Source organism: Drosophila kikkawai, chromosome 2R, assembly GCF_030179895.1.
Source record: "Drosophila kikkawai strain 14028-0561.14 chromosome 2R, DkikHiC1v2, whole genome shotgun sequence".
Classification (NCBI taxonomy): Eukaryota; Metazoa; Arthropoda; class Insecta; order Diptera; family Drosophilidae; genus Drosophila; species Drosophila kikkawai.
In genome coordinates this window covers 8737101-8756605 of record NC_091729.1, presented here as the reverse complement: position 1 = coordinate 8756605, position 19505 = coordinate 8737101, and the positions used below count along the sequence as shown (strand labels likewise).

At 37.2% G+C, this 19505-nt stretch overlaps 2 protein-coding genes and 1 non-coding gene across 3 annotated transcripts in view; 2 read left to right on the top strand and 1 right to left on the bottom strand.

The window, feature by feature from the left end:
• Positions 1-19505, bottom strand: part of Ance-3 (angiotensin-converting enzyme Ance-3) — a 50425-nt gene that overhangs the window by 18799 nt on the left and 12121 nt on the right. The window lies entirely within an intron of this gene.
• On the top strand, positions 5726-7764 carry Vajk2. The gene is made up of 2 exons (XM_017181820.2): positions 5726-5807; positions 6564-7764. The coding sequence occupies exons 1-2, from the start codon at positions 5796-5798 to the stop codon at positions 7398-7400; spliced, it is 849 nt and encodes a 282-aa protein (XP_017037309.1). The 5' UTR covers positions 5726-5795; the 3' UTR covers positions 7401-7764.
• On the top strand, positions 11428-12329 carry LOC108085275 (uncharacterized). Its single transcript, XR_011444634.1, has 2 exons — positions 11428-11743; positions 11803-12329. It is a non-coding gene; the product is annotated as an uncharacterized protein (transcript).

Genomic DNA, 19505 nt, shown 5'->3' with positions numbered 1-19505 from the left:
TCAGAAGCTGAGCAGTCTGGTTCCGAGTGCACTTCGTGTTCGGCTGCGATCGAAGGCGGTGTTGCGGTATTGTCTTGGTCGGCGGATAATTCAAGGTTCGAAGCGGGGCCGGGCCCCTAACCGCATTTGGCCAATTACACGGAAAATGTCAAATCAAGAGGTTCATTTTGGGGTTTTCACTTCCACTCCATTGTCTGGGGATACATATATATTTTTTAGATTTCCCAAAAATATTACGGCACGAGATTTAAGTGCGAACTGCCCGTCAAAGGTCATTATTGTTGTTAATTTCGAGGGTGTTGAGGTCGCCGAGCCGAAACAGAAGCGAAAATAGTGTCCGTCAACAGGCGGACCTAAAATTCATTTTGGCTCTTTCTGACCTTTTTGCGGGCAATTATCAAACCAAAAAGAAGCAAAAAGTGCCCCATGTAAACAGTTTTTTCTAGGCAATTTTCTTTGCTAACCAAACGTGCACACCAAAGATAAACAAAAAAGAAACAAAATTAAATGTCGAAGGTTTTGCACGATTGTCTTCGACCCGAAGTCCGTACAAGTTTCTGTTTTTCTGGCCATTTCAATTGACAAATGTTACTTGCCCGAGCTCAAGCCCAAGTCGAACTCGGCTCAACCTCAAGACAAAAATCCGAAAGACCTTAGCTGCAGCACGAAATCGTTTACGACCGAAGAAAATCTTTTGCCACTTCATTCGCATTTCAATTCAAATTTCCAGCAATGTGGGTCAAAATGTGTCGCTCGAGCGTCTCTTTAATTATGATAAATTTCGGACTAATTTAGGTCTGAATAAGACCATGACTAGCTACAAGTACTAAAATAGAGTGCAATTAAATGAAGCATTTACCATTCGAGTAAAGTTACCTTCACTGTTTCCTTTCGGAACTCGTCATAATGATAAATGAACAACCCGAAAGTCTGATGATGAGTAAAGCTCGAGTCGATGATTGATATGAGCTTCCTTGGGCTAATAAACACATAAAACCACTTCAAGTTAGCCCAAGGAAACCTCTAACCATTCTCATCATGTACAGTTTACTCGAATTAAATCAAGTTATCAGTTTTTGGGATTCCATTTTAGACAATTTGGAAATCAACTCGAATGCCATTAAGCTGCAATTAGGTGGTTTCAGCACAAAAAGCAGTTCCATAGATTGGATTGGCGAAAATCTAAAGCAAAATTAATCAGCTCGGAGCATATTTGCACGACTCAGACATAGAAACATGTTCGGCATTCGGTTGACAAATGCGAGGCATCTCAAAACTGGAGCAATCGCAATGCTCGGCGACTCATCGATATGGAGGCGCAAAAAAGCTGCCAACAAATGGCAAATGACAAATATTAAGCACCAATCAATAAATCGAGCGCGCTTGAATAAAGTTCATGAGTGCTTTTGCCTTACAATGAACGAAAATCACGGCTTTGATTGTTAATTACTAGCTATATATACAAATTTATAATCTTTTTTTTCTATTTTATCTTAAACAAGAATAGAGCTTGCCATAATACGACGAGACAAATTTGAATAGCTTTGTTTGCTTATTTTATTATCGTTTAATTTATGGCCAGCTAACACGAAAGGTGTCTTCACTTAAATCATTTTTAATGACACAGTTGCCCGACAGAGAACCAAAGTACTTTGGCATAGCCGGCGACTCATAAAATCTCTTTTCTCTAACTTATTTTATCTCATATGCTTAGTGGTAAGTTATTTAATTTTTGTTTACCCAACAAAAATCCCCTAAAAATCCATAAATTTCCGCTGGATAGTCCACTATAATGGAGAGAGAATAATAAAAATGGAAGACTGGTTTTCTGCCATATGTTGTCAAATATAAATACACTGCTGATATATAAGTTTCCTAATATTATAAACAACTTTTAATAATGTAATAAATTAAAAAAAAAAAAGTGCTTCAGAAGAACACTCAAAATTTATAAGATATAAGAATAATAAATGTTAAGGTAGCTGAATATAAATTCGTACAAATCCGGCTCGAAGGACCAACAAAAGTCTAGTTTCGTTGAGTTCATATTTGGGACTTCGTATGCAAGACTATACCAATGCAGTTCCTATATCATTATATACATAATTCTTATATATAAAATACATCTGCAATGGGTTAAATAAACTATTTAAATTTCAAATAAACTAGAAGAGAAATAATATATAAAGCAACACAAAAGAGTATTTAGGTTCTAGAGTAACCCAGCCTTTGTCGAAATAATTTCTTCTTGATAACAAGAAGAGTTTTGACGTCAGTCTTGAATTAATTAAATAAATTAGCAAGCGGCCAGTGAACGCGAAATGTCAAACATCGAATTAACTAATGAAAGAGCCACCTTTCCAACCGACTCAGATAATATGCAAATGACTGATAGATCTGCCTGAACGGAAACAACTTTACTTTGGCACTAAATTATTGATAATTAAATTTGGATTCTTGCCATTTACTATATGTACGTTGTTCTAATAGAAATCAGATACTTTCTAATTTATTTTCAAACTTTTAATGCACATTTTCGCTTTATTTTAGTTATATATATTCTTTATTCCGCATATAATCCGTTTTTAAATTGTTGATTGACCACTGTCGGCGCCAGATACTTTCAAAAACTTTGCTAATCTTAATTTATATTCGTAAAGAACCAAAAGCACTAAAACATTTGCCAAGCAGTCATAAAAATAAGAGTAGATAAGAAAGAAAAAAACATCTTTTTCTGCCATCCACATGTACACAGAAAAAAATTAGAATTAAATAAATAAATATATCTTAATATTAGAAACTTAGTGATCAATAAACAAGAACCAGAATTTTCATTAGGTTAAAAATGACTTTGAGTTAAAATTGATCTTATTGATTTTATCTTTACCTTGACCCGATACATGTTTTGCAGATGAAGTTTAACGATAATCATGAATTGATGACCTAGGGATTTACAAGTTCTAAAATGTTTGCATTTTACTTTAAATTTAAAATTTAAAATTGATTCCTTTTACAGATAATGCCGTAATAAAAGAACGGCACATTTATTGAATTATCAATGTAAATAAAGATATTTCTTATTGATTCGACACCAAAAAATGTAAACAATATATATTTATAAACAAAGGTACACCTTAAATAAAAAATAAAACCGCTGCTTGCCTTATAATAATTATGCTAATTATCTTGAATAAAAAACTAAAATACGCCACCAAACCATTAGAGCTGGGTATTCAAATCAAAAACAACTCCCGAAGCTTAGATCTTCGATCCATCTTTGTCCGTTTATGCAAATGTTGGCAAATCAACAACAAAATGAAAGTGATCTAGAAAAACCATAAAAATAAAGCAAACGAAACATAACAAAATCCAATGCATAAACTTGAACTTGAGCTTGGTGGCCTGGGCTCTTTTGTTACCGTTGATTTCGTGTTTGGTTTGCATATTTCCAATGAGGCGCTTAAGTCATCCGCCCGGCTGCAGTGCGGCGATTCTGCGGCGGAGCCATAGCCTCACATTACTCAAAGAGCTGGCCACAAAAGAAGCGGTGCGAAGGCAAGGCCTACCAACCGCCGTCCCGTCTCCCCCCACAAATGTAGTTCAACTTTGACGTGGACTTGAGGCAGCCAGATTATCGCTCTGGAATACTCTATCAAAACTGAATATCGCACAAATTTTAAGTTCTTGTAATAAATAAAACCTCTTTTTAACAAACGCTTAACCCTTCGAAGCAAGGTCAATAAACTATTATTAAATATAGTCTATAAGTTTAAAAATATATTAAAATGTTCATTATATTTTGGAATTTTCTTGTTGATTTTTTGAATATTTACTCTCAAAATACATCACCAACTCTGCAGACTCTGCAGACCCTGCAGACGTCTGATTGTTGCGTTGATGGTGATGATGCCGGGCGACCTTCGCCTTCAACTGCACATTACAAAGCCTAATGCGCTCCCATATGCCATTATGGCCGGACATTATGCCCACAATTAATTTAATGCACATAAATCTAACATGATTCGGCCAGTGTTTGTTCTGCTTTGTGATCGCTTGCGGTCCACTCATTGTTCACACGTTCCATTTACATGGCCATTGGCGAGTATTTCCTATGCAGCATTAAAATGTCAAGCTACCCACACCGCCGCAGCATTCAATCAATGCACCTTTATCAAGGCTTGAGCTGGCTCAGCCTGGCCGAAAACAAAAAGACCACAAAAAACCAAGCAAAGAGCCAGGCATGCAGAATACTGAGCGAAGCTGAAATCATAGATCAAAAGTTCAGTCACGAAGCCACACAGAATCGAACAGACTCGGCGGCGCATGTTTTCTGCAGACTTTAAATTTACATTGAATATTCAACAGCGGTTGCAACCTGAAATTGTTTGAAATGTGTGGCTAATATGAATTTGACTCATGGCTGTGCAACATTGCTATTGGGTCTAAATTGTTGATGTGAACAAAGTCTTCCCGGTTCGTTATTACTAGGCAATGCCGCCCAGAAGATAAGGATTTATTTTATATTTTTGTGTTGAGAGAACTTTATATAAATTTATTTTATTTATTTTTCCTTTTTTCATTCCATGTATTAACAAATTTTGTTAAGTGACTTATATGAATGAAGTTTTATTTTAGGTTTGTGGTTATGAGAATACACCATGTCATTTTGCTGAGTTGCAATGAATGTATCATTTTTTATGTATTCATTGCAAACAATTTTAAAAATGATAAAAAATCGATTCCCACGGTATTTGGATAATTTTTTCTAAAAAAAAAAACTATTTGTTTGTAAAGATATTTCAGAGAGTACAATTAATATTGATAGAGTTTGCTATATAAGAAAATATTGTAATAAAATAAATAATTAAAAGTGTATTTAAACTTATTTATGAAAGCATTCAATTTAAAGTTATTGTTATTTCTCCATTCATATAATATTTCAAAGTAAAATAAATCTTTTTTCCCAAATGTTAAGTATATTATCAAGTCACTTAACCTATTTTATAATTATTTATTAATTAATTTTAGCCAGGAAGATCCGCTTATTGAAATCTCTACTATGTAAATAATGCAATGAAACGACTTGGAATTTTGCAAAAATATAATAATTCAAAAGTAAAGAATTAAATTCACTAAACACTGAACACGTAAGATAAGATTGGAATTATCTTTTACAAGAATTACAATCATTAATATTCCGCTTAAGATAGATATTTATTTTTGAATGGTTTAAAAATCATTTTTGTTGTCCCTTTACTCTTACAGATTTTCCTCTTTAATGGTTTTAGATTATTTATATTTTTTATATTATATATATTTTATATTTTTTTATGAAAATAAGCTGTTTGTTATTATTTCAGAGTTACTTTTGGCCAAGTTGTGGCCCAAGTACTCGAGTTCCGCCAACTGACAGCTCGATGGCTGCTCGCCTCACACGAACGCTCACCGACGGGCACGCACACGGAAGCGAGTCACACGAACGACACGGACACTGTCCGTGTGAGAGCGCCTGAAAAGCTCTGCTGCTGACGCGTTTCCTTTCGATTGACAAGGCACACGGCTCACACGGATAGACTGGACGGGAGAGCAGCCAAAGCTCGCTCTCTCGGCCGGCTGCTGGCGCGATCTCGATCCGCGGCGACTGCGCAGCCGAGGGCGAAGACAATCCCGGCGCAGCATCGGCCATATAAAAGCTCGACGCGTCTGTGCGAAATTATTCAGTTAACTGCTGCGGGTTGGTCGAGACTACAAGCCCATCTTGATCGCAAAGTGTTGAGGAGCTATCCTAGTGCAAAATGAAATCCATGGTATGTTCGGTTCGAGCAGTGTTCTGTGTTCTTCTTGGAAGTGTTGCCTAGTTAGAGATACTTGTGCTTAAAGAACCCGATTTCCGTTTAAGTGGCTTACCAAGTAAAGAAGTAATATTAAAAAAAAGTGTGCCAGTTTTTTCACATGTTAAGTTTAGTTTAAAGAACCAATCTACTAAAATTCAAAAAACACAACAAGTTCTTTGTCAGTCTTACTGTTTAACCTTGCTGGCAGGACGAAATACTTTTGAAATTTTAAAGGCTTAAAGCTTGTTAATTTTTTAAGTATTAAGTCCCTAATAAAGGCCACGTCATTTGTAAAGTTTAAAAGAATAGAATGGCTGTCAATTGAGATCAAAAACCTGAGATAGAAAACATTTGGCACTAACTAAGCCCTACTTTTGAAAGCAAAATAGTTTGAATAAATTTATTTAAAATTGTTAAAAGTTTACACTTGGTTAATTTTATGCACTCACGTATCAATAAATTCCGATCACATAAGGGGTTGCAAATATTTCACTCCACATTACGTATACGCCGCGATGGCAATATGTTGGGAATCTAGGCCACAATTGAACTTGGCTGATTGCCCAGCCAACTGTCCAGCTTTCCAGCCATTGCATAATTGTCATATTCGAAATTATGGACTGGCGGGAGGCGAACGCGGAAGCGCGGCCATTGCATAACGCACCCGACCGACCCACCAAGCCAACCCCATTTAGGTCTCACTCCCATTTCGTGCGCTTGCCATTGCAGCTCATTTTCGGCCTTGTGGCGATGTGCGTGCTGGTGGTCAGCGCCAGCGAGGAGGCGCCCAAGAAGCCAGTGGAGGCCGCCGAGCCCGCCGAGAAGAAGCAGGAGAAGCGCGGCATCGGCCACGGTCTGGGCTACGGCTACGGACCGTCTGCCGGCGGTGCCATCCTGGGATCTGGTATCGGAGTGGCACATGCCCCCGTCGCCATCGCCGCCCCCATTGCCCACCACGCCGTCGCTGAGCTGCCCACCCAGGTGCACACCAACACCGTGATCAAGACCGTGCAGGTTCCCTATCAGGTGGAGCGTCACGTGCCCTACCCAGTTGAAAAGACCGTCACCTATCCCGTGAAGGTGCCCGTGCCACAGCCCTACCCCGTGGAGAAGATCGTCCATGTGCCCGTCAAGGAGATCGTAAAGGTGCCCGTTGAGGTGCCCCAGCCCTACCCCGTCGAGAAGGTCATCCGCATCCCGGTCAAGATCCCAGTCGACCGTCCCTACCCCGTGCACGTTGAGAAGCCCTACCCCGTGCCCGTCGAGAAGCCAGTGCCCTACACCGTTGAGAAGCGCGTGATCCACAAGGTGCCCGTGCACGTGGACCGCCCAGTGCCCTACAAGGTGGCCGTGCCAGTGCCCGTCCATGTTGAGAGCCACGTGAAGCCCGCCGTGGCCGTCACCCACACCGTTGCCGCTCCGGCCTACATTAGCCATGGCATCTCCGGTCACGGCATCTCCGGTCACGGCATCTCCGGCCACGGAATCTCCTCGTACGGAGTCTCCGGCCACGGCATCTCCTCCTACGGCGTCTCCGGCCACGGTGGCTACCTCCACAAAAAGTAGACGAATCGCAACGCTGTCGAGGGCCAATTGAGAGGTGAAGCCGGGTGAAGACGGGCGAATCAACAAGTCGGAAGTATCCAAAAAGACATCCAGCACCCCACTTTTTCCCATGCCCAGCAACCGCCAACGTACGACTTACAAATTTAGTTCTTAGTTTGTGATACCAACCGAAATTCCAAGAGGATCCCGAGCGGGAGAAGATCACTCATCTGGCGCAAATAGTTCCAGTTCCAGAAAGCTTGCCACATTCCCTCTGGGGCGCCCAGATGTTGCCTGTCCCCTCTCATTCGATGCCTCTGAGTGTACAGTGCTTTTGTAGACAATCACCGAGAAATAACTGCTGACGAGTTGCTCCCTCGACTTTTTCGTGTAAATTTCTTTTCTATGAAATGTTTGTACATATTTAAATAATGTAAATAAAAAGAAAATTAAAAAAAAAAACAACAACAAAGCGACGTGATGAATGAATAGGTCTCCAATAAATTATTTAAGGGGGGATATACATGTAAACCAAATTTTTTTGGGCAAATTTTTTTTTTCTTTAAAAAATAGTTTATTATTTAAAGAATATAGTGTATAAGTTTCATTATCGAATTCCATCTCTAAGTGCCTCAAATCAAGTATGCACGCAAGGTTCACAAGAGTTAACGTGGGCGCATCAAAAACTTTGAACGTCTTTTTCTCAGCTTCTAATTTTTGCATTTCTACCTATGCTCTGGACACGATTCACAAAAAACTATGTAACATATCGGAGTGAATCAAAAATTATTATGATCAGCATGAAATTATCTTCTATTTGAACCTACATGGTTGTTATAAAACTGAGTATTACTATTTTTTAAGAGGGTGGGAAGTGAAAACTGATTACCTGAAAATGGCATTTTTCCTTCAAATCAAAATTTATTTTTTTTGTCTTGATTTCTTTTTGGTTTTTTAGGTTCAAATAGAAGATAAAGGTGTAATGAATACAAACAAATTTAGTTTACGGATTTCGGACAGGAATTACGAGCTCTATCGTGTCCATAGCACGGCAACTCAAAGCTCGAGGCGCTACGGCATATGTTCCATAAGTCCGCCATTTTGTAAAATATTGTTTATAACTAATTTTTTTTATCATCTCTGATTCTACTTTTAACTATATCCAAAGTTTCACGACAATTGCTTGACTATTTCTTATAAAAAAAAAATTCACGAAAAATGGCCAAATTTTGACCGCTTATATGTATATCCCCCCTTAAGGGTACCTCTGGAAATCACTTCATTAAGTGTATTTTTTTATGAAACCCACTAAGGGTTTCACTGCTTAGAACTCGGTTTTTTTTCTGTTTTTATACATTTGCAGAACGATATAAATGTAATAACTGCAAAGTGAACAGCAAATATTCTCGAAAGTACTACCAATCGATGTAGTAATGACATGTTACTCCATTTTTTTTTTTGTTTCAATAGAGAAACGAGTTTCGATTTGAGTGATTCGTTAGACACAAAAGTATTTTGTTAATTACCACAGACTCTAGATTGTTTTTTATTATTGTAAAAACTGGGCCATAAAATAATTAATAAAGCCTAAAACTATGCAAACACTTTAGCATGGAGTTGGATGTCTTGAGCGTTATAAATATACTCAATATCATATTTCAAAATATATTTAAGAAACCATAAGTATAATTCGTGTCTTTTTTAATTCTTGAAAGCAAAGATTTTATATTAATCAAAAATGTAGCAAAGTGGAATACAACTTAAACCCTATTTTGCATAGAGCCCTCCATTGTTCTATTACTTAAATAAATGTTTTCAGAGGTCTTTGTTTGGTATAATTATTTTATATTGTTTAATTCTGTTTTCGTTTTCTGGATCCTATAATACCTAAAGCCTAGGTTTTATAGCCTAAAAGTATGCAAGGCTACTGAAAGTATCTCAAGCTTTTCCACATTGTAATACAAAACCACTTTAAGATAAAGCTATTTTTTTTAGATACCAAAGCTTATATTTTTTAGCCGAGCACAGATACGTAAAGGGTTGATCTCCATAAAGCACTTTTATGATTCACTTACAACATGTGGTTATGGCAATTTTCTGTATTAAAAAATTTAAACACTGTGAAGATATTTCTGACGTAGCAACCTACTCCTTTCGTTTTTTTTAAATCCTTAAAAATTTGTAAAATATTATACCAAGGAAAATATTCCTTATAAATAAGAAATGTAATATAATGAGAAACCAAATATGGTGTGTTGCGTATACATTAAATTCGGCAATTTCAAGGTAGCAACTAAAATTTAAGATACAAGATACTGAACTCTATGGTATACTCTTAAATGTAACAAATTATACCTCGAAGAGTGTCATTTAGTTTTTTAGAAGAAAAATAAAAACACAAAACCAAGATAACTTCGCTTAATTGAAGCTGTAGTGCACATTTATATAAATATAGTACTTAAAATGAGAATGACGAGTCCCACAATCTCAACAACATTTTCTATTGGATCAATTTAGAAACCTAATCTAAAAGAAATATAATTTAATATTGATTTCGTCCATGATATTTCTTCCGGAAATTATGTTAACACCGGAATACTTATCATCGGAATAATTTTTTATTTGTTTATAATATTAACTTTTATCAAACGATATTTGATCATTGAATATTGTCCTATATCTAGTCAGTCAGAATCCGATCAGAAACACTATCATCTACTTGCATTCGGAGGCTTACGGTTTCCTCTGGGACACACATAGTGACAAAAACCAAGTATCAAGTATTTAAATTTCTCTACATTAGTCATCACTGCACGCATTGTGGGTAAATGTATTCAAATAAATAAATATATATATATTAAAACTTTTCTTTTAACTTAACAGAATATAAACAAGAATACAAGATGTAATTCAAAAGATGGCATTTGCAATTGAAACAATTTTATGGAAATAAAAATCTATAGAAAAACCTTACTGAGGTGTATAAAAAACATGAATGAATATGGACCCTGAAATTCAGCTGATTCTCTCATCTTTTCATACAAATTCTCTGATTGTTCCTTTATCTGTTATGTCAGCAAATTTAAATTAAAATAATAGCTTTTTTTTAATATTAAAATATAACTACTTTTTGAAGACAATCGACTTCAGTAGACTACATTATTGTTTTTAGAGTTTTAGTTGTTAGTTTTTTTTTATACTGATTTATTGGTACAAAAGTTTTGCTGCTTTAACTTATAATCTATTATAATATTATTACTAACATTCTTTAATTGGCTATTGACCTGTTTTACTCTCTATCCATTTGATTTTCTTTCGGCATTTCAATCCATTATATTTGTTGCTGTGCAATTTCAAATGTCTAAATTTTATTATATGTATTATATTTTTTCGCGAATAAACGCAAAGCTTATCATGATTTATGGGAGCAGCAGGAAGTGTAGCAGTCAGAATTCAACAGAATAGTGAGGATTTGTACGAATATCCGGGATTCTCGAAATTTACTTGCATGGTGATGCAGATAAATAATATTTATAGTCAATGGATACATAGATGTCACATTCTGCCTTTCTGGTTACCTACAAGTTATTTAATTCTATTGATCAGATCAAACCCTAAGATGTACGAGTTCATAAGAAAAGCCAATCTCTTAATATAAAAACATTTTATATATACATATGAATTTATAAATGAATGTACATATGTAGATATAGCTTGTAACCTCATAAAGACATACATACATAGATAAAATTAATCACAACCAGAGTCGAAGGTCACCGTAGCTAGTGCTCGGTAATTTACCAATAGGTTAGGAATTTTATGCTAAGCCTAATTTTTTTAATAAATAAATAAATATTCATGTGTCCCATGCGTGCCAGACTTAAGAATGAAAACTACTTTTCCCGTACAGACTGACCATAACCCGAGACAAGTTAGTTTAATTACTAATTCTCAAACAAAAATAACTTTTTTCATATTATTGAAGCCATAAACTAATTATTTTTGCTCCCTCAAAATTGGCCACACTGAATTTTTTTTTTGGGCCCGATACCCCACTGTGCGGTTCTGCTGAACCTTATCGAGGAGACGGGAGCACTTCACACTATTAAGTAATTCAGTTATATTTTATTCGCCGACTTGATCGCATGGAAGCTGCAAAAATGTCAAGGCTTTTAATCATTTTTGTGCTCAGCTTTGCAACGCTGAAGGTGGCACATTGTGACGAAACGGAGGAGGTTCGCCATTTGTGTCACCAGTCTATGACTGTAAGCTACACAGAAGAAGTTCCCAAACCACTGAGTGAATTCGGTGACTTAGAAAAATATTTCAAAGAATTGGGAATACCCGGCGGGACTAAGACAGTGGTAAGTGCTTTGAAAAAAAATATTATTCGAGAACAATCTGAAAACATGACAATTCCAAGACCAAAACCAGGCTAGAGGAAGAGCTGGTTTGTTGCCCTGGCTATATAAAATCGGACGCAGGAGACTGTGTGTGGATTCAGACGACAACCGAGACAACAACTGAGACAACAACCGAGACAACAACTGAAGAATACTACACTTCTACCGAACTAATTGGCTCTACGGAAATGGATCAGCCTTCACAAGGCTCAGAATTTGTATCATATCTATTGTATCTCGTATTGGCAATTGGCGTTTTGATCATTTTCGGGGCTACTGTATATTTTATCCAAAAACAAAAGTCAAAAAGAGATCATATTAAAATGGAAATGGAAATGGAAAACGCTTTAATAAACATAACATAAAAAACAAGAAATAATAATTAAATATATAATATATAAAAAGTCATTCACTATTTAACAAAATCAAGAATGAAAACATTTCTGTAAAATACCTCTCTTATACATTCACAAGCTGTGTATGCATTTCACAATTGTATGAAATGCTTAATAACAATAAAATTATTTCATGTTTCTCTAAAGATAAACGCATACAAAGCTGAGCTCACTTGGGTTGATTAAGAACAAAGCCCGTTGTTTATCTTAAGCGAAGGAGAAGTTAATTGCATCATAGTTATTTATCAATGAAAATATGTCGGGGAGCCCCGTAAATGGTTTCTCATAAAGAAAATAAGGAGCTTTAATACAACTAAAGTTGAATTAAATCTTAAAGAAACCTAATCATATGCTAAATCAATCTACCAAATAAAAACTGTATCTTAAACAAACCTATCATATACTTATCTTACCAAACTGTAAATGTAAATACATGTCGTTTTACCGAAAAAATTGTTTCCATGCCAACTATTCTTTAGGGACGAGTGTTCTTGAACGTATCCATTCTGTAACGGATCTTGTAAAGCTAGAGAAGTTTTTGCCTTTGTAAAACGATGGTCTAAGGAATTTAATGATCTATATATATCTCTGGTTCAGCCCATTCTCGAATATTGTTCGTGTATATGGTCCCCTCAATGTACAAGGTATCAAGACCTTATTGAATCGGTACAGAAACAATTCCTTTTGTTTGCTCTACGGGGCTTTGATTGGGACCCACTTCGCTGCCTCCCTTTTTGTGCCGATAGACTACGCGTTTTGGAACTTTCCCTCTCTTAAGGCGCGATGTTGTTCCTTCATAAACTAAACGGACATATTTTTTCCATTCAACTTCTTAGTCAAATACGTTTCTCAGTTCCTTCAAGGCCATCACGTTACTTTCAGTCTACAGCTTTGGATATTTATTTCGAGGCACACGATCTTCCTATGTTTGCTCTACAACGACCTGTACTTTTTGTTGTATTTTGAAATGTCCTTAGATTTTAATAAAAACAATATCTTAAGACACCTGTTTGGAGCAACGGCCAGCACCTATGCGCGCGTAGGTGTACCACTGCACCTGCAGCGCTCGTCTGTTTTCTCTTTTCGTCTCTTTCTTATCTCGTCCAAGCTTTCGCGTTATCTATTCAGTCAAACTACATTTGTAAGCTCATGAGCATATGCATATACGTTGAAGCCAAGCTTTACATAGAACAGTCTGCAGCTCCAAATAAATTAACACAGGACAACAGAAATAAACACTGCTTATATTAGTCTACCCTATTCGTTCGTTATTAATAATAAACCAAAGGGTAGCATATTCGTTGTCTTCCCCATCAACAACACCTATCCTTGCCTCTGGCCACCTGATGTGAGTCGGATCATATCATTAAAAAACACTCCTTATCCGGTCAGAGGTAGGGATATAGTTTTATATTGGCAGATATTTGCTATTTCTTAATAATAAATAAATAAGCAGTCTTTAAATAATAACTCTCCTTAAGTTGGAAATTTAATGAAAATGGATTACTTTGGCAAACCGAATATTCTTCGTAACACTACATATAACATGTATTACATAAGGTCGCATTGTTTTTACAGTAGCTATACGATATAGTTATCCGATGTTATTAAAAAAATTATGTCACTAGAATAAAAAGAAACAACTAATAATGACTGATAAAATATTTCGATTTAGAAAAGAAAGATTTGTCCTATAAAACAATATATGGGTAACTCTCCAGAAACAGCAAACGAAAGTTCTAGAAAATGCGAATTTTCATTATTTTAGTGATAACAACTTTTAAAACAGAGGCATTACCATTTGACTTTTGCTTTTAAACATCACTCGAAGAATGCAAAAGTGGAAATAAAATGCTTAAATGCTTAAATCTAATTTACCTAAAAAGTAAAATCCAATATAAAAAGTAAGGTGGCAAAAATGTCGCTTGCGACAGGAATTTAAATTCAATTAAAAAAACTACCTTATTATTTTAAATCAAACCAAATACATTTTGTGTATTAATCCACGCATAATACATTCAAATTCATTGCATTAAAATCTTTCATCACGTTTCGTAGAAATCAGAGCTTAAACTTGTTTTTTGAATAAGTGAATTCTGTATGGTCGCGTCCGAATGCCTTACATTTTTGTAATTATCTTGAAAACGAACAATTGTCCAAAATTGATCTTTGAAATGTAGTAAAATTAAAATAAAGTCTTGACAAATGCTTTTTTCAGTGGAAATGCGTAAAAATGTTGCGTTCGACAACAGAGAGTTTCCTATTTAATGTGACTTTACACTAGAAGTTAGTATTACAACATTGCGTATTTTATTAAGGGATGTTTTAGTTCACTTTCGTAAGAACTGTACTTGAAAAACCATAATAAATCCTAAAATCCGCTCATTTTAATTACGCTAGTATTATTTCTACCATGTTTAAGTAGGAATCTATGAAAACACCCGACTCCCACTGTACCATAATCCCCACATAATCTCTGGAGCACTTAAGCAAAAAGCAGGTAATTTGCGAAAAGCGAAATGAAAAGTGAGAAATGATGCAACCATTATTATAGCTTATTATACTGCCCGAGAGCGGCAGCATTTATCGGGGGCAATCAACCCCAATGACGGGCAGTCCAGAAAGAGCTGATATGCGTTTCAAGTTCGCTGCTTGAGTCTTTCGTTTCGGGAGAACCTGTTGCCCGGATTGACCAACAGCAGCAACATTGATCTTGTCCTAACCCGAGAAACGCCGCCGTGGCTCGTGCTGCTCGCCTCGGCTTCGAGAGTGTGTGCCAATGGAGAATGGCGCGACCCAAAAAGCGGCAAAGTGAATGCAACACCAGCAACTAAGGCAGACACAACCAATTCAGACGCAATCAATTAGCGATATGCTGATGACGTCGACCTGCCTGATACTGTTGTTGTGATTATTGTTGTTGTCGCTTTGTTGTATTGTGTGCGGAGTGCGGCAGGCACATGTGGCGCGATTGCATCATGGCGCCATGCAAACCGCCTAACGGTAATTGACTTGCAATTTCTTTTGCGCGCAACTTTTCGGTTGCAAAGAAATTTTCCAAACTCGAATGTGTGTTGCAACATTTCGACAATCCAACAAAGCCAAATGAGCGTCAGCCAGAAAAATGGAGAGCCAAAAAGTATATGGAAGCCAGTATGGGTAATTTTTTGACATTAATCGTGGAGCTGATTTTTAAATCTATGCCAGTTTGCAATGAAACTCGCGAAATGAAAGTAAAAATATCTTAAATTATGCTAGATTAAGTTGTTAATTTAATATGTGCTATTTTTGTGAGAATTTCCTTTGATTTCAGAAGATATGAAAGCATATATTAAATAGTTCTGTAAGATCTTGTTTAAAAGGATCACTACCTTGAAGATCCTACTACTGACTACTCACTACTTTACACTTTTTATTCCGCTAAAACCCACTGTATTTAATTTTGAATTGTTTATTATTCGACTGATTTTTACGACCTATATTTGTTATATGAGATTTTTTACTAACTTTAAGTCTGTCGGTTGCTGTAATCAAAATAAATGCCAAAACATGGTACAGTAGAATCTATAATATTATTCATAATCATATTTTATTTTTAACTTTCAAAGTGTTCAGTCTTCAGTTTTCCTGTGCATTACATTTCTTGTTCGGAAGTGGTTTTCTCAATACATTTGCAGCTTTAAATGCGCTTTTGCATGCCACGAAAAAATATAGGAAAGCCTTAAGTACATCTTGATTGATGCGGTAATTATCGTTGCTAATTTTGTTTAAATATAAGCATATTTTTTCCCAATTTGCCAAATATTGTATATATCCCAGCGCTTCTTTTGTGAATATTTTCCATGCTCTTTTGTGTTTTATGCGCTACAGCCGATTGCTCAATACTCGTATTTTTGTTTTATTGCTGTATTTTTGTTCATTTACAGTCATTTAAGTGCTGCCTAATTACGCTCCGCTCTATATTTTTAGACTTAACGAGGTGTGCAGAAGAAGTTACAGTAGGAAATATGAACTTTGGTTTCAAATATATTAATTTAATAATGTAATTTAAAAACTGGTTCACAGAAAAGTGTATTATTAAGTAAAAGCACTTAAATACTGTATTTCTTAAAATGTCTATGGTTATTAACGTTGACTACGATCTCCTAGTGAGCCAATGGAAAGACAATGTAAAGTAGCACTTGAAATTTTATATAATTTCTAAATAAAAACAAATATGATAATGAAAAGATGATTTCGATAGTAATTTTCGACTATTGAAGGATAGGATATTTTTAAATCCAACTTAATATTTTGTGTGTTCAAAGTTTAACTCATCCTTAAAACGTCATAATAAAGCTATTATTTTCAACACAAAATCAAACCTCTTGAGCACCCCTCGGGCTCCCATCTACACTCGCACCAACTAACTGCGGCTTTGCCTCAGTGCGGATCAGAAGGCAGGAAAGCAAAGAGCTGCCAAAAACAGATTTACCAAATGTAAAACGAAAATGCCGACAAGAAACGAGGCAGCTTGAATGTCTACCAACTACCCTGGGCTGCGCTGTAGCATAATGTTTATTCAATTTACGCAATTTACACCAAAAACAAGAGCTCGGCATTTGATTGCCAACTTCGCTTTGGACTTTGGGTGTTGTTGTAATTATGGCCGCAAAAACAGAGGGGCATTGTAGCCGAGAGACTGAAATAAAATTAAAGTCTATATTTAAAATATTTTCTGCCGAAGAAGTGACGACAGCCAGCGGATTTTCCTCACAACGTTTCGCAATCCGTTCGCAGGCAATGCGAAATTTGTTGACTAAGTCAATGGGTCAACAGCTGTCCGCCACAAACTTGGCTGGCCCAAGGCGGAATTATTATGCTAATAAATGGTTTTCCTCCGACTGGTCTTTCAGGCTTTCCCGACCGACCGGTAAATGTGCATAAATTCGCAGGTGGGTCGCAGGCTCAGCGTCGCCTCCACTTCCTTATTAATCAGTTTAGCTTTATGCCGTCACTGCCCGCCGAAAAAAGGGGACCCCAAGCCGCAAACCTGATTAAGTGAACGTCATGGTTAACTGTACATGAGTAAGAGATTTGCATACTTGTGTTTTTCTTAGCCTTAATTGAGCGCAGCCAAAGCGTTCGACGGCGCGTGACAATGTGACCGAATCGCGGGTAAATGCCTAGCCGACTTCCCTCCAAAACGAAAGAAGACATAAACACCACACGCCACAAACAAGAGCCAAGAGTTCAAATGCTTTTGCCATTGACCCCATTTCCGTGCTCGTTGTTTCTGAGTGTTATTTTGCCGATCGGTTCAGAGATGCGTTAACCCGAGATTGTAAACCCTGATTGAGCTCTAATTGCAACGATCATTGTGTGGAAATAGAGAGCTGATCGCCACTAGCTGATTGTGAGGGAAGTGATTGCAGTAGGGCAAGTTCATCGGAATGGGCTATAACCCAAATAAATAACAGATCATGCCGATATTGAAAGCTGTGCTTGTCTGATGAACATTTTGGGCGGCGAAGCTGTGCGTTGGCATTGACTTTGGGGGGTTTTCCTGCTAATCGAATTGAAGATCAAGGAGATTTACTTTCTGATTTTACTTATTAATATTATTATGGGATATGTTAACGTTAAATGGTTCCCTCTTACTTTAGTTCTTAACCAAACTTAACTATTTGTTAATGCATCATTTGATTATTTTATCTGAATATGATATTGAAGTATTCAAAGGCTTTTCTTTTCTTTTTAAACCTAAAACATTTTTGTGTAATTTGCTTGTGATAATGTCACATAGAAACTATTGCAACTATTACAAAACTTGTCATGGGTGTGACAAGTTTTGTAATAGTTGCAATAGTTTCTATGTGACATTATCACAAGCAAATTACCGCCGCAATCGAGCCAACTTTTCAGTCAGCTGGGTAACAAGCCCAAGAAACGACCTTGACCAGCAATGCATTGAACCCTGCGGTTGGTTGGATGTGCCCCATCCGAAATGGCGGTAAACAAGACGCGAAACGGTGAACGACTCGAAGCCCCAAAACAGTTATACGCCTTGGCAGGTGGCGACCACAACCGAGACGGGTGACAAGGGGCTGAATGAGGCTTTTGTAAGCGGCGCATAAAATGTCATAACTGTCAGCTTCGCCTGCATGGCTAACAGCTCTATATATTGTTGGAACTCGTCCAAGATTTAAGACACCACAATTGGTGCCCAACAAACGGCCAATTGGGAACGGGGCGGCATGGCATGGAATGGATGGAAGTGGAATACCCGAGCCAAGAAGACAATTTATTGTTAAACAAATCAGGCAGCGAATGGAAATCAAAGTCAGTGGCTTCTATGGATGATCAATCGGCCGCTGGTTCAACTCTGACACCTTTGTTGACAAATAAAGCCGCCCCGCAGCCCCGGGGGATGAATGAATTTATGTAAAGCTTACTTTATCGCCAAATGCGGCAAGGTCAGGGCGCAGACAATGCGAACAAACGAGCTGCAGCCTGAATATCGCCACAGAGTGGCTAAGCCTCAATCGAAAGATGATTTTCAAAGGCGTCGAGCCACAATGGCCACAATGGGAGGCGGGCGGCGGGAGAGTCAGCCGCATATATGCATATGTGGCGCATATGGTAATTAAGTCAAGGAAGTAAATTGCACTTCAGCTCACGATTATGATCGGGCAAAGACAATGTACTCGAAACCATCTCTCCGGCGGTAGGCGTGCTCTCCAGCAGCCAGTATGACATAATCCCCAGTCAGTTGGAGCTGGAGCTGGAGCTGAGCGGGAGCGTCTAACGGCTGCCTCCGCCCTGGCGCCCCCTCTTTCTTCTGCAGAAGGCCAAAAGGCCTCGCTTTCCGTCGGTTGTGGAAAATGTGAATCGAACAATGTGGTCAAGACATGCAACAAACGCGAATTGAAACGAAATCGAAAGTTGCATGCATGCAACGAAAGCGAGAAAATATTTGCTATCGTAACGAGTCTGGGATTATAAGGTGCCGAACATGTTTGTAAAGGTCCTGCAGTTGCTCAAAAATATTTATAAATCATGTCGATATGAAAGCCTTGTTTCATCAGATTCATTAAATGTAACATTTGCTTATTCCTTTCTTAGTTTCTGTACCAGTTTTGGTCACCTTATGATTTTATTTTTTAGTCATGAAGTAAAAAAAAATACTACCGATATGTTACGCACCTTAAACTTGTATTCAGACTTTAAGTGTGATTTATTTTTGATATATGTACAAGTATAGTGTACTCGATATGTGTGCCAAACCACAGCTGACTGAAGACCCATTGACATAATAACGAGGAAGGTAATCGGACTCAAACCAGACC